The 16392-nt window shown below is 38.7% G+C and overlaps 1 protein-coding gene across 1 annotated transcript in view; it reads left to right on the forward strand.

Annotated features, from left to right (window-relative positions):
* LUZP1 (leucine zipper protein 1) overlaps positions 1-11385 on the forward strand; it is a 73244-nt gene extending 61859 nt beyond the window's left edge. The window contains exons 3-5 of the mRNA XM_075264610.1: positions 1076-4138; positions 8693-8866; positions 10243-11385. Of these exons, the coding sequence (XP_075120711.1) occupies positions 1211-4138; positions 8693-8839 (3075 nt within the window). The 5' untranslated portion in view covers positions 1076-1210 and the 3' untranslated portion in view covers positions 8840-8866; positions 10243-11385. The remainder of the gene's footprint in view (positions 1-1075; positions 4139-8692; positions 8867-10242) is intronic.
* The last annotated feature ends 5007 nt before the right edge of the window (positions 11386-16392 follow it).

Below are 16392 nucleotides of genomic sequence, written 5' to 3' on the forward strand. Positions count from 1 at the left end.
CTTCAGCAGTTTATATGCACATTTGACACACAGTACGTTATCCTGGGTCCAACAATGTGATACATGTAGACATAAACTGTTTTTTTGGACACCCAGCAGGACGTTAATGTGAAGGAGCAATATATGGCTTTTGGATTTAGATGTTTGATATTTTGGACGTGTTTGCAGAGTCCCTTAGGTACCTTAGATAAAGTGGAAGCCTAAAGTGACCTTAATTTGTGACTGCACCCCTCAAAATTTTTTCAAGGAACTTAGTGAGCAGTTAGTTTTCCAGATGTGAATGTGCACAGTTTACATATTCACCTTTCATCATGCGCTGTGGAGTACTATTTTCCAGGGAAAAGCAGGGATAGGTGATTCTAATCTTTAAAACAAATCTAAGATCTTCTTCATAGCCCTAACTGATCTCAAGAAATCAGCATTAGTAGCTAAGATGGTTTCTGGAGTAACTCTCTGTCGGCATGTATGGGAGAGAAAGGGTTAAGAGCCACTGTCCTGATTTATTAAGAGGTGTATTCCCTTATGCCAGAAATGACTTTTTTGCCACTTAAAAACTGGTGTAGTATTCTTCTGTAACTACAGGTTTTCTGGAATGAGGTATAATCCTTTTGCTAGACAGAGGTATCCCTGCTCCATCCACTTGCTCAGAAGGTGGTGAGCAACGCGCAGAACTAGGGATGTGGCACATATTTGGTGCAAGTAATGTGAAAAATCGGGGTAGGTAGATTAATAAATTCCCTCCATCGTGTTTCCCACAAGTTGGTTAAAAGTGGGTGTTGCATCAAATATTCATATACTCTATTATTGCACATTATAGCGCTATTTTAAACTCCCTCTCCCTCCGTGAGCCATAATGAAGCCATGGCAAAGAATGGCTCCTACTATGGCAAACGAAAACTTGATCATTTAAACGCATCCCATGTAAATATATATATTTCTAGTTTTAAAACGTATTAGCTACTCTTTTAATATATACTTAAGTTTTGGTTATATGATACTAGATAAAACATATGTACTATTGACCTGATTCATAACAAAGTTTTCTTTTTTGTTTTGTTTTTATTTTGTACCACAGGTTAAGATGGTCACTGGATGTCCCACAAAGTGTGCTTATCAAGAAGAAAAAGGATAATTCTGGAACTAGTAGAACCTAAATTTATTTGTGGAACTATTTAGGCCTACTTAGAGCCCTTTTTGGTGAAAAAAAAAAATGGAGCATTCAAGTCGTCATTTACGTTTTAAGCTACAAAGCCTTAGTCGACGTTTGGATGACTTGGAAGAAGCGACCAAAAATCTTCAAAAAGCTGAAGATGAAGTTCTTGACCTCCAAGATAAAATTATACAAGCAGAGGGGAGTAATTCAAGCATGTTGGCAGAAGTAGAAGCTTTGAGAAAAAGAGTGCTAAAGATTGAGGGAAAAGATGAAGAAGTGAAGAAAGCAGAAGATTTGTGTAGACTGATAAAAGAGAAGCTGGAAAATGAGGAAAATATTACTCGAGAGCTTAGACTGGAAATCGAGCAGCTCCAAAAAAGAATGGGTGAGCTTGAGAAGCTAGAAGAGGCTTTCAACAAGAGCAAAAGTGACTGTACTCAACTAAGTCTTAGTTTGAATGAAGAAAAAAATATGTCAAAGAAGTTATCATCTGAACTGGAAATTCTTAAAGCCAAAGTTAAAGAACTGGAATCTTCGGAAAGCAAACTGGACAAAGCTGAACAGTTTTTAACAAGTGAGCTGGAGAAAGTTAAATCATTAGGCCTTAGTTTTGCTAATGAAAAGAAGCTCTTCTTAGAAAGAGAAAAGCAAAATGAAAAATTAATTTTGGAACTTAAACAACAATTGGAAATTAATGGGAAAATCATAGGGGAACAAAGTAGAAATGCCTTGGAAATATCTCCTGCTCAACATGTAGAGCATAACAAATTTAGAATTGAAGATGGTCTAACATCTAAGTCAACGCAAAGAGTTGGATTTGATTACATTAAACAGTCAGAAATTCAGACAAGCAGCAACAACGAAAATGAGAAAAACAAGTACCAAGAAGACAACAAAATAAAAGAACTTAACCAAGAAATTGAGAAACTTAAGAATCAGCTCAAACATTATGAGGGACTTGAGGAAGAATTGAAGCAGCTTAAAGAAAAACACTGTGAACTACAAGAAAACTATCTTAGTGAACAGAATAAAAACAAACTGGTCACTGAAGAACTACAGACTTTAAAAAGGCAAGCTAATCGGTATAAAGAGATTGAAAATGGGATTCTTGAAAGTGAAGACCTAATTACACGAAGTAGAATTAAAAATGACAGAGCTTCGATTTCAAAGTATACTTCACAAGATTTATCACCGCAACAACTGAGAAGTGAAAGGGTTCGAAATTCAGAATTTAAGAGACAACTTTCTAATTCTAGTTCAAACAGTAGAAAAAGCTCAAGGGCCACTCTTCTTGATACAACAGGAAATTTAAAGAAAGAGGAGAAGTTAGTGTCCTCTTATTATTCAAGTGGTAAAGATTTAAGTACAGTGCATAATGATGCTAAAAAAGTGAAAGACCAGCCATCAGTTTTAAGTCGGTATCCACCAGCAGTTCAAGAACAAGCCCCCCAAAAGTCCTGGAAAGGTCCTACATCAAAGCAGACAGACCGATCTATGAGATTTTTTGGTTCAGATTATTCTGTTAAAGCTTACCCAAAGAAGGAAATTACATTGGAAAACGAAGTTGAAAAGGGAACTTCTGGTGACATTTCAGAAAATACAGTGTTTAATGAGGATACTGTTCCATCTGACAACAGCTTGTTTACCTCAGCACTGCACCAAGAAACAAGTAACCTCAGCCCACAACTTAATGCTGAAGCAAACCATGATATGGTTTTAGAATCCAAGTTACAGATGAATTCAGGAGATATGGAAAAAACATCCTCTAAGGATACACCGTACAGATATGAAGGTATTTTAAGTCGAGATGATAGTTTCACAAATATTGTTGAACAGAACCCCAAAACATCAGTTTCAAATCGTGAGGAAGCTGATCCACAAACAAGTCAGTCCTCAAGCACCCACAGATCTTACTATAGTAGGGACAAAACCAGATCTAGAGCCTCAAAACCACAGATTGCTGAGAAGCCTCATATTTTAGAAATGCCAGACCACAGAGATCCTGAGAAAAGGACTAAACTTTCAGGACTACATACCAAGAGACATTCAAATTCTAGAGAAAAAATCTTAGATAGTACTAGACATTTCTCTTCTGAGAATCACATTTACTCCAGTCAAAAAGATTCAGGTAGTTCTAGGAAAATGTCATCTGATGGCTTTGACAATACAGAAACAAATTCTCACATTGTAGTACCACCAAGATCATGCAGTCCACGCGAAGCGTTACAGTCTACTGTGGTTATAAAGCCCATTATAGTTGAAAGGGATATGAAAGAAATTATGAGTGACTATAGAGCAAGGCCAAGCTCCGATGTCAACAGAACATCCAACAAAGTGAGCAGTATAAAAATTTACCCATCTGAAACCTCTCGTACAAATACAGATGAGATCACAAGAGAAAGACATACGTCCACAAGTAATATTAGACTGTCGGCAAATGATCAGCCACTGCTGAAAAACAACATCAGTATTCCACTTGAAATCTCTTTGAACAAAGATGACCTGATCTTAAAGGTGGGAGATAAGGATTTACCGTTGAATCAAAGGGAAGTGGGTAAAAATCTAGACCAAAGTAAGAAAAAGGAGAACATCAAGGAAAATGATGTAGCAGTTTCATGGAAAAGTCATGACATTGGAGGAACAAATCATTTTGAAAGTAAACGTTATACAAAAAAAAGTTCTTGGAGGAAAGGAGCTTTTGGGTCCACAGAGGAACTAGATATACTTGGTAATGAAAAGGATGACCTGGATTCCAAGATTAGACGAAAATCTTGTTTTGATGATGAAAATCCATCAAGGATACGTACTAATGAGTTTTATTCAAGAAGTAAGAGTTCAAGCATGAACAGTTATAGTGCTACCCCAGAATTTATCTCAAAACGGAGCCAAAGTAGTTTAAGCGCAACAGAAATTATATCTAGAAGAAACTCCCCAAATATATCTGTAACTTCAAAACAAGCCTCTTGGACCCGTTCTAATTTTGAGGTAGGTAGTTTTTTAAATACTGTATTTTGCTAACGCTATAAAATACTAATATTAGAAACTTGGAAGTGTCTATATGCCAATTATTTTTAAAAAATTCACCAAAATTAACTTTCAAACCAAATGACTGATTTCACTGTTACAACCTAACAGCAGGCAAATCTCACATTTTTGGGGGGACGAGAATATGGTCAAAAAACCCTATGGTCAACATTGAGTTCTTTTAAGTGCATGCCTTCTCCATGGACATTCCAAATATGAACAAACCTCAATATTCCAGTGTCAATGATATTTGATCTAAATTGTTGACATTGCAAAATTGTAAAATTATTGTTATTTTTTTCTATAATTCAGTTAAACCGTATAAGGAGCATACATAGAGTTTGTCCTTACAGAATTTGTTTTTAAATATTTTACCATTTAGAGTAAGATTTTCCCCCTTTGGGAACCATACCTATTGGAAGAATACTTTTTAATGAACCCAGACCAATTGGAAAGGTGGCTGTTCTACTCTCTCCAAGTTTTTGAGAGTTATACAAACATCCAAGTTTGTTTTTCAATATGCTTGCCTTGCCAAACCTCAGGGGACTCAACTCACTGTTTGACATATAGGCAGGGCTTTCAATGAAAATGCCAAATGTCTTTGGTAGAAAAATCCCAGGCCTTTTTTACTTAAAATTGAGGAGAGAATATCTGCTTTAAAATGCTATAGCTAGAGAATGTTTCCTGTGTGTGAATATGTATTAAAAAATACTACAAATTGGACCCATTATATATTTCAATACAATCACAGAAAACGTTTGACTGTTGTGTTTTTACCTACAAATAAATGCGTTAAAAAAACTGATTTAAATTTTAAGATACTGTTTAGACCCATTTGGACTAGTATTTTAACCAGCTCCAAAATGTCGGAATGCTTCTTTTTTTGTTGCAGATTCTGCTGCAGTTTATTAAAGCCAAAGCCAGGATTAAGCAGACAGGAGAAGAGTAAATGTTCCCTTACTTTTGCAGCCATGCCTGGGAGTGGCTCAAAAAACTGCAGAAAAATTTGCAACAAAAAAGCAGTTTTTCTGCAACATGGGGCTTTAGCCTTACGGTTGGTTCACACTAGCGCTTGTATTCCGTCCACATGGAGACTTCTCCCCTGACGGAATGCAATAGCAATTGCAAGCGATGTGCTTGCAAAGCACATGGAGCCCATAGACTATAATGGGCTCTATGTGCTTGCCACGCGCTGCCCGCACGAATGAATTGTGCGGGCAGTGCGTGGCAAGCACACGGAGCCCATTATAGTCTATGGTCTCTGTGTGCTTAACTGCACAGCAGTTTTTACCGCTATCTGATTTTCTTTTTCATGCTTAGGGGTCATGTTCAATCTTTGATTCTCGTGCTCGATCCTCAACTGTATACTGCCTGATAACTGCCATTGAAGTGAATGGGAGGTGGAAAAATATAGCCTGGTCCGTGCCGAATTTGCAAACTTCAATGCAGAATCTGCAGTGGGACTTGATTATTTCCTTAAGCTGAATTTGAAGAAATTGAGTAAGAATTCAGCTCTGTGCATATACCCCAAACCTTAAAGGGATCCTATCATTTAAACACTTTTTTCTTTTTTCTAGTTGACACGTCTTCTTCTGGCTGGGGTCACTCTCCGCTCTTGCGCGCATGCGCAATACACTCCTGTAGTTCTACGGAGAACTACAGGAGCGTACTGCGCATGTGCGCAAAAGCAGAGTGTGACCCCAGCCGGAAGAAGACGGGGTTGCTGTTGAAGATGGAGGCATCGCTGGAGAGAGTTCACTGGCAGCATTGGGGACGCCCCCAGTGCTGAATAAGCGCTGGGGCCCGCCCCCAGTGCTGCGAAAGAACTCATTTGCATACCGGTAAAATACAGTATTTCTACCCAACGGTGGGCCAGAGAGGATTAGCCTTTCTTAAGGCTATTCCGTCATGTCAGTTAGAAAAAAAAAAAGTGTTTAAATGATAGGATCCCTTTTAATCTTGTTTCTCTGATCTTTTCTGACCCAAGCAACTTATCAGTTTCTGGCTAGATGTCCATGATCACATGCTGACTATTTGACTTATCAATTTTTTTGATAAATAGATAATCCAACAATACAAATTCACACCGCTCAACGCACATTTCACCGGTTAGGATTCTCAAGAGCGATATAACAGGATAACAAAGTTGATAGGGAAATGCAGTTATTACTGCAACTTTGTTATCCTGTTATAGCGCTCTTGAGAATCCTAACCGGTGAAATGTGCGTTGAGCGGTGTGAATTTATGCTGGGAGGAATTATGAGCTCTCTTTTGGGCTATGCCTCTTTCCAGTTTAATTATGCAATCCATTCCTTTAGTGTCAGTGCCTGCTAGCCTAGTCAATATACTGAGCTGGCAGTGGTGTGTATGTGGGCAGTTATTATACTGCAGTTTAATCACATGCAAGAATCTTTAAGGGACACTGCTGATGTTTCATTAGATGTCATGGCCATATAAGCAGTGACTCTGACAAATTTATATTTTATTACCTAGCACAGGCAGGCAGATATTGTGAGCAATAGGGTAGGGATACACATGCAACAGTGTTAACCCCTTGATCAATGGTGCTGAATTTCCTGCAGGCTGATACTTTTAGTTGCTTCCTTTGAGGACTGAGTCAGGTCTTTAGAATTGTAGTATCGTGACTATCATCTGTCACTTGTAGGTTTGTCCTCTTTTATCTTTGTTCCCATGAGCCCCATCTTTATGGGAATTATAGGGATGGTGGGTGCTTTGAGACAATTGTTAACAGTTATTAGATACCATGGATGCTAGCACGGGGAACTGAGATTTTTTTAGTTGTCAGGGAGTATGCCCACAGCTATAACTACTATCTGATATTACATATTCTACTTTTGGTTTCCACTTTGGCTGTGCGCCATCTTGTAATAGTATTTATTAAATGTTAAGTTTTAGCTAGGGGATATTTGGTGAATGTTTTGATTAGCTTTTATTATTTTGGGGGGGTCCATGTGAATAAAAACCCAACAATTCTGTCATGATTTTTTTTTGCACTTTGGTTTTACTGCATTTGTTCTGCGTTAGAAATAACATGGCAGCTTTGTCCGGCAGGTCACTACCATTACAGTGATACCATAATTATATTGGTTTTATCAGGTTTTAAAACTTTTACAAATAAAACATCACTTTTCGAAAATGAACTATTTTCTTGGGATAACCATGTATAACTTTTGAACTCTTTTGTTGATGAAGATGTAAGGACATTTTAATTACAGGGCAAGTAGTAGTTTTTATTGGTTGCAATGTTTGCTATGTATGACTCAGACCACACAATCTTATCACCGGGGTTTCGGGGGACTGTCCGTCTTGCCACCAGACCCCCTAGATGCAATGATTGCTATTGTATTTCCCGACTCCCGCAGCCAGTCCTGGGTCTGTGTTACATAGAGTGCCAGAAGTAATGCCACAGGCGCCTCTTCTATACCCGTGGCGTTACAATGTCGTACTATTAGGGGGCATTCACACGGCGTAACGCCGGGCGTGTATCACAGCTGTACACGCCGGCGTTACGGCAGACTGTCGAACACTTCCCATTCACTTCAATGGGAGCGCTCGTAAACGCCGCTGTTACGAGCGCTCCCATTGAAGTGAATACACGCCCGGCGTTACTCCGTGTGAATGCCCCCTTAGTTAGCATAATGTAATAGTACTGCACAGAGCAGGAAGTGATTAAAGGGGTTGGCCACTTTCAGACCAGTATTGAGAGACAAATGTTTGAAAATTGTATAACTTTTTATTATACAAACACTAATATATTTTCTGTATCAATCCCTCATGGACTGCTAGTGGAAAAAATTCTGACCATGGCCATGTGATTTACAGTCCAAGATCATGTGATAGATACACGGGTGTACATTTCGTTACCAGGCAGATGTCTGATTACTGTGCTGTGACTATGAAGATCTGTGCACCTATATGTTCATCACATGACCATGGTCAGAATTTCATCCACTAGAGGTAAGTAGAATGAATGACAGCAAGCAGAGATCTAGAAAACCGTGAAGAATTGACAGAAAGTATATTGGAAAATTGTACAACTTTTTATTATACAAACAATAACATAGGTTTCTCATTATTGATCTGAAAGTGGACAACCCCTTTAAGGATGACTTGCAAAAGAAGGAATATCTGCAGGCCCCTAGATTACAGTGATTTCCACATAGTCCTGGATTTCTTTTCATGTGTAAGGCTGAGGCCTCGCATTGCGGAAACGCAGCTTTTTTTGTTGCAGATTTTGTTGCGTTTTTTTGAGCCAAAGTCAGGAATGGATTGAGCAAAAAGAGAGAAGTATAAGAACTTTTTATATATTTCCCATTCCTTTTGTAGCCATTCTTGGCTTTGGCTGAAAAAACTGCAACAAAATCTGCAACAAAAAAAGCTGCATTTCCGCAACGTGGGCCCTCAGCCTAAGATTACTGACTGCTATATTATGTCTGGAAGCTCCAAGGCTGTCTTTTCAAGATTTTGGTAATGATGGTTTTTATTTCTATTCAGGTTGATGATAATTTCAATTCTAGAAGAAAATATTCCAGTGAAAATTTGTATAGAGCAGACTCTACAGGATGGAGGCAAAATGCAACTACCAACCAGAGGCATCAAAAGAGCATGGTGGAGGAACGGATCCGACAGTTAGAGCACTAAGTTATCTACATGTAAGGGAATGAGAAGGTATGGTACTTTATATTCAACTTAAACACAATACATTTTAGGCTAAACTTAGTCTTTTCTGCTTAATGATTTACCAGAGGTTATGTGTAATGTTTAATCTATTATGTCAGCTGGTTCCTGTAAGCTATATTGTTACATGAACTGGCTGGCCAGCATTTTTGCCATTACATTGTGAATGGAATGGAATTCTTTCTTTGACTTTTATGTAACCCTTTCACTGCAGTACAATTATCACATTCTAGTCATTTTACTGAGCAGACTTGTTGATCAGGCAAAGAAGTTCACTAGTGGCTACCTACCAGATTCTCTTTTGGGGATTGCTTTTTGCATTCAATTAGTCACAAGTGTAGCTTTATTAAGGTGGTTTGATAGAAACAACTCCAGAGGGAGGAACACGGTGACATTTTACATAAATCCTGACCTTGGCTCAACAAGAGTGCATTAGAAACTGGGGTGGCATTTTGTTCCAAAGAAACCAGGCTTAGAGAATCGCACTGATAGACCCTTTGACGTTGCCGAGGTTTCCACTCTATTTTCTGCCCAAGTCTTAAACTTAGTCCTTAAGGGGTCAACTTATTGGTTACATCAGGTCTCATGCTGAAATGTTTACCCATGTACCTGTTTCTGTTAGTTGTATGTGGCCTCATAGGTTAGATGCATGTTAGCCAAACTGCTGATTTTGGTAAGACTGGCTGACCAACTAATGTGTATGGGGCTTCCCAACTTTTCTCTGATATTAGCAATCGTTCACATGGGGCAAGAGGGGGCGGATTTTGGCGCTGAATCCACATCAGAATCCACCCCCTCATAATAGAGGTCTATGTAGACTGCTAGCTTACTTTTTTCCGTGAGCGACAACATGCCACTCACAGAAAAAAGAAGCGAGCTGCCCTTTCTTCAGGCGATTCCGCGGCTGATTCAGCCCCGGCATCCATTTCGCGGCAGCACCATCCGTACTAGGCCCATTCATTTGGGTCCACTCCGGAGCGGGAAGTCGCGACTGTCAGAAGCCTTTGACAGTCATGGTAGGCGCATTTTGGCCCTATTCCGATGCGGCTTTCCGCATCAAAATCAGGACCGAAATAAGCCAAACCATGCCCTGTGTGAACTAGCCCTTAGCTGTTAGAAGACAGAATCCCCTCCTCCCACTCCTGTCTCAACTCTATAATACTCCATAGCTTTAAATCTTCCCATTGTAAGTGATGAACTAACTGGAGAAACTTCTCAAGGTGAAATTTGTTCTGATCATGGCAATGAACCTGCTTACATTCACCCTTTTATGGGCCAGGGCCAATACAGAGAGGCTAAAGAATGAATATTTTGCATAGCCCCACTCTGTACGTCCTTGTCTAATCTTTACTATCTTTTGATTTCAGGTCTACGTTCTACAAGAAATGGACTTTGTCTGAAGATGACACTGTGTATACCTGTTGGGTTTCCCATCAATGTGCACTTCCTAACACTAAAAAAAGACCTCAGCCATCTTGTTTGATTGTGCTCTGCCCACTCCTATTTTTTTTTCAGCTTTATTCATAAAATTGGCAAGGGAATGAATGCATGATCTCTCAGGGTAAAACGTAGGGCACATATATTGCAGCTGTATATAATACGAAGTACAGAAATGGCTTTTTGCTGGATATATAAATATATTATAGAGAGATAATTTTATATATTGAAAACCTGTCTTGCATGGCTACTGCTTCTATTTGTGTAGGTACTTGGAGTACAATGTTATCAAATCTACTTTAACTTATAAAAAAAAAAGCAAAAAGCAAAAAAAATGTGCAGGGCTAGTAGGTAATTGTGCAAGCATTTTCTCTGTACATTCTGGTTGTGTAAGTAAACGCTAAGCATGTATAACTTTTGTATAAATAGCAGGTAAATGTATTGTTTCTTTCAGCACATTGTGTATGTATATAGGAGAAAGGAACTGAATCTCATGAGCATGTGAAATCCCTTGTATTGATCCCCATCCAGCATTTTTACATTTTGTCTATATGCGGTCTTACTGTCTTCAAAGGTTTTTAAAAAGGAATTTTTTTGTTTTTAAACTTGGTTTATTTTAATGAAAATCGAAGTTGTATACGAGACTACTAAATAAAATGTATTCTTTCTTATGTACCAATATTTAAGATTGTCGCAGTGGGAAAAGAAACCAAAGGAATCGCAAAGTTCGCGTCCTATGCACTTAGAGATTACGGTGTATAGCAAAACTGATCATGTTTTTTTTGTTTTGAGTGACTAGCACATATTAGATATTAGCAGTTTTGTGACTTGGAATATAATAACAGAGGTCATTAATTCCTACAGAATTGGATGGACACATCCTCATGACTGATGATTGAGCCATGAAATGCAGCTTTTAAAGGGATGGGTCATCTCACACAGGCCCAAAAAGACTTTCCCTTAAACCAGCAGATAGTCTTAAGTGTCATTACACAACATTTTTGCTAAGAAAATATATGCAGTATTTATTTGTACAATATCAGTTCTAATAACTGTATTACAAAAGATTGGCAAATCAAATGGGTATTTATTATCTGTCTTTAGAAATTTAGAATTCTTTTTTCTGCTTTATTGACAAATATCTTCTTTTTCGTTCCTCTTACATTTATTCATCATGTAAAGTTAGGAATCTAGGATCGTAGCATTTTACAGTCAATGAAAAGTGGATGGGATTCTAGCGGATCCCATCCACACATTGCAGAAAATTACACATAGCGCAAATGCTGCGATTTCCAAAACGTTGTGATTTTGGAAACCGCAGCGTGTCAATTATATATATAAAAACTCCAAGTGCACGCGGGGTATTTTGGTCAGGATTTTGAGGTCACATTCACCTCAAAATCCTGACCAAAAAGACAGTTCCCATTGAAATGGGAGCCAGTCAGGTCTTTTTTCCGGGAGCCGTTTGTTCCGGCTCCTGGAAAAAATAACGGACATGCTCATTCTTCAAGCCGATTCGCCTCATGAATCGGCCTGAAGACACTCCCGACTAGGCCCATTCATTGGGCCTAATCCAGAGCGGAGGGTGCGACTGGATGCCGGACGGTGCAGTGCACTGGCATTCAGTCGCAGATACCCATTTTTAGGTTCCAGACCAAAAAAACTCCATGTGAACCCGGCCCAACAGTTTTCCTATAGGTATATAACACGAAAACTCTGTGGACTTTCTGTGAAAAGCTCTGCGGAAAAAAACTGCAATGCATTTCCACTGCAGTTTTTTGCTGCAGGCTGCTATGTGGGGCCTTTGCCCAAATGGTGGGACCAAGAATACACTGCCAAGCTGTCTCGGCCCTGAACCCAGTTACAATTCACTTAGGACTGAATATTAATCTGAGAGAGGCTGGTTACTAGGAATGCTTAGGCAGTGTCTCCATTGCAACCATTGTTTCTTAAGTGGCCCATCTAGTTAGTGCAAAGGATCACTCTTATATGGTTTCCTTATGTTAGGAAACCTCCTGCTTAGAGCTTGGTAAGGGGTTTTATGATATATTCGGCAAACTTCAATTTTGTTTAATGTAAATGTATAATTTGACCAGTCAATACCTGATGACTTATTGCTTTAGAAACTGTCCTGTAGTACCAAACCATTGGACCTTGCAGATGTTTACGGATCATCGTTAAAGAGCACATCTAAACATTAGTAATAGAGTACATAATTGTATGTGATCATGGAGTAGTAATGTCGCATGCATAAAGTGTTGGTGTTGCTTACATTTTTCAACCTACATATATCTTTAGTATAAAAAATTTTACATTAAAAATGTTCTAGTCTTAGCGTAATGTAAAAGAAAAAATCCAACCTCTCCCCTCCCCTTTTTATATTGTATAGAAGCATAATTTATCTCCAGCTGTAATATCAGTCATGTAAGGGGGGGGGGGGGGGGAGTCTTTCCTGATCATATCTGAGGGGTCCGGCACCTTCAGATGACAGTGTTACTTGCTGTAAGCGCTGCTTTATATTGTCAGGGCGGTTTATTTTTGTTGCTTTGGAAATGTAAGCGCTAAAGTCTACTCTGTACATATAGAAGTGTTGTATCTCCACTATATTTTTATAAAGAACTGAAGAAGTAGAATCTTGCAGGTTTTGGATTTTTTTTCTTCTAAAGGGGAAACTCTGAAGTGGTGGAAGCTGTGACAGATATGTGATATGAAAAGTGGAAAATTCCTGTAATTGTAAATGATTTCCTTGGGCAGTAATCTAATCCCCACCAGAAAACAATGGCTGCCCAACAATAACATCGATGGCAAACGCAAAGCATTGCCAGTGCAGTACAAATTATTCTACCATTATGTGGAGATTTTTTGGGGGGGTTTTCTCCACTTTTGTCTTTGGTTGTCTGCTACAGAACATGATGGTGCGATACAAGTAAAATAAATATTACCGGTTGGTGCTTAGCATTCGGATCATTTACCCACACCGTTTCTATTCTTGCACATGATCTCTGATACCTAAGTATTATGGACTAAACTGTATACTGCACACTTTATTGTGGTTTTCCACTAACAGTTACTGAAGGAAACCTGGACGTTGCTTCCTTGGACTTTATGCACAAGGCTTCTGGTTATGTGTCACATCAAGTGATTGCCAAGTGATTTCTGTCTAAGCTTCTATTAGGAAATGTATCTCCATAGATTATCAAATAAATCCCCTCATTACTTCACATGCACTCATCATTTCACCCAGGTGCATCTTGAAGCTCAATATTGTGATGGCCATATGTATTCCATACAAAACAATAAAACTCTATTTTCATATAAGATCTCTATTAACCAGTGTCCTCTGCTTATTGTTTGTTTCTCTGGAATTTTCCTGTACAGATGTCCATTATCGATCTTTGATAATAAAAAAAAAAAAATAGTTTTTACATATGTGGTTTTCTTTGCATAACTAATTTGTACTATACAAATGGCTTCAGGCTAAGGCCCCACATAGCTAGCTGCAGTGAGAAAAAAAAAAAAAAAGCAGCGGTAACTAATCACATTTTTTTTGTTTTTGCTGCAGCATTTTTCACAGTTTGCCGTTTTCTTCTGCGGCCTGTCTGCCCCGCTTATACAGATTTGGAAAAATGCCAGCATTTCCATAGGTGTAATTGACATGCTGCTATTTCCGCTGCAGAATTGTTTTCTGCAATATGTGGATGGAATTAGCCAGAATTTAATCCACTTTGCAGGTAATGTAAAACATAGCATTTTTTAAACGTGGGGCCCCACATTGTGGAAACACAGCTTTTTTGTTGCAGATTTCTTTGCGGTTTTTTGAGCCAAAGCCAGGAGCAGATTGAGCAGAAGGTAGAAGAACTTCCTATATATTTCCCATTCCTTTTGTAGCCATTCTTGGCTTTGGCTCAAAAAACCGTAACAAAATCTGAAACAAAAAAAAGCTGCGATTTCGCAATGTGGGGCCTCAGCTTAAAGGGGTTTTGCAGGACTTTCAAATTTTGCCTGCCAAAATCTTAATAATGCTTTATCTGTTCCTTGTCCCGCCATATGCCCACCCAACAGTTTTCAGCTCCATATGGAGTATTTTCATACTCAGGAAAAATTACATAAAGTTTTGAGTGCCTTTTTTTTCCTCCCTTTTAGCCCCGAATTTTCATTTTCACAAGCATTTAGTCACATTTTCTTAGAAAGAAAATGTTTTTTCTTTTTAGGGAGTCTTCACACGATGTAACGCTGCGCTCATTCTGATTGTAAAAACACGTTCAGAATGAGCGTGTAAAAAGCAGCTCCCATTGACTTGAATGGAGCCGGCATGCGTGTGCTCCCCATTGAAATCAATGGGAGGTTTTTTCCCTATTGCTTTCAATGTGATACGTGCTTAATACACTGAAAGCACGTATCACTGAAAACACGTATGCCAGCTCCCATTCAAGTCAATAGGAGCTGCTTTTTACACGCTCATTCTGAACGTGTTTTTACGATCAGAATGAGCGCAGCATTACATCGTCTGAAGGCTCCCTTAGGCTGCGTTCACATTGAGTTTTTGGTCAGGAAACTGACTCAAATTCCTCCTCCTAAAAATGCTTCACCATAGGACTGTATGGTGAGGTGCTGTTTGGAGGAGGAATTTGATTGTTTCCTGACTAAATAACTCCGTGTGAATGCAGATACAGAACAATGTTGTTCCGTTGTACTGGTCCTTTAGTATCTCTGCAAATGAGACATAGCACTTGAAAATCTGCCCTACAAAAGCCCAGCGGCGCTCCTTCTCTCTGGAGATATATTGTAACACATTGTGGATGTGTTTTCTCCCTTTATCTTATATGAATGTGTAAATTTTAGGGCTAAGTGAACATATTATTGAAATAATTATAGTGATGCCGGCATTTTATTTTGTTTTACCTTTTCACAATAAAAGTGTTTTCATTGCCACATGTGATCACAACTTGTGATTTATACTTCACATTTTAGTGTATGCGGCTTCTTGGCCTATGCAGTCACTGAAATACATGTGTAGTGATCTAGCATGCTTCTGATGTGCATATGTCAGCTGTTGAAATGTTAATATGTAAATTTTGAAGCTGTATTCCCATGTGCTGAGTGTGGTCAGCAAACAAAGTACATTCTCTTTGAATTCTATAGTTTTACACAGGACATAAAAACAAATCTGGTCCTTAGAAAGTCTTAAAATTAGGTAAGTATGCATTCAATTAAACAACTCATGACCTTTTACAACATGCCATTATTTTAGAACTAGGCCAAAATGCAGAATTGTGTAAGGAATTAACCCATTATGGTTTCCATATGAATTATGACTGTACGCAGCAGCCAGGTGCTGTTAATAAAATGCTTGATTAATGGATCATCAGCAAGTGTGACCACCTCTATAAAAGCAGAAGTTTTGATAGTTTGCTGGTCTACAGCATTCAGCACAATGAAGGAAATAATATCAGCAGTGATCTTGGAGAAGTGGTTTGTGTTGCCCATTAATCTGGGGAGGATTATTAGATCATTTCCACGCAAGTTGAAAATTTTCCAGACCATGCAATTCTCAAAAATTTTAAGACCCCAATATCTAGTTTCCAGGAAAAATCCTCATTTTACGAGAGCATGGTTGAAAAGTTGCATCAGAATAAACCAGTAGGCTTCTGAAACCATGTCCTTTAGAGAGACCAAAGTGAACATATTTTTTTGGTGAGAAAAAAATACATCATATCAGCATAAACGTTTCATACCAACGGCCAAACATGGTGGTGAAGGAGTAATGAATTGAGCTTGTTTTGCAGATACTGGACCTGGGCACCTTGCAGTCTTTGGTGTATAGGAGAGTTTGGGGTAAACTCAAAGTTTTCTAGAGTCAAATCTGAGGCCATCTAGCCAGCATTTTGCAGACTGTCCTTATAGGGCTCACAATCTACATTCCCTATCAGTATGTCCTTGTATTGTGGGAGGAAACTCACACAAACATGGGGAGGACATGTAAACTCCTTGCAGATTTGGTCTTAGATCAGATGTAAACCTACATAGGACTCCAGCAAGGTAACCGTGCTAATAACTGAGCCACCAATATTAACCCCTGA

This window comes from Leptodactylus fuscus, chromosome 2 (genome assembly GCF_031893055.1).
Source record: "Leptodactylus fuscus isolate aLepFus1 chromosome 2, aLepFus1.hap2, whole genome shotgun sequence".
NCBI lineage: Eukaryota > Metazoa > Chordata > Amphibia > Anura > Leptodactylidae > Leptodactylus > Leptodactylus fuscus.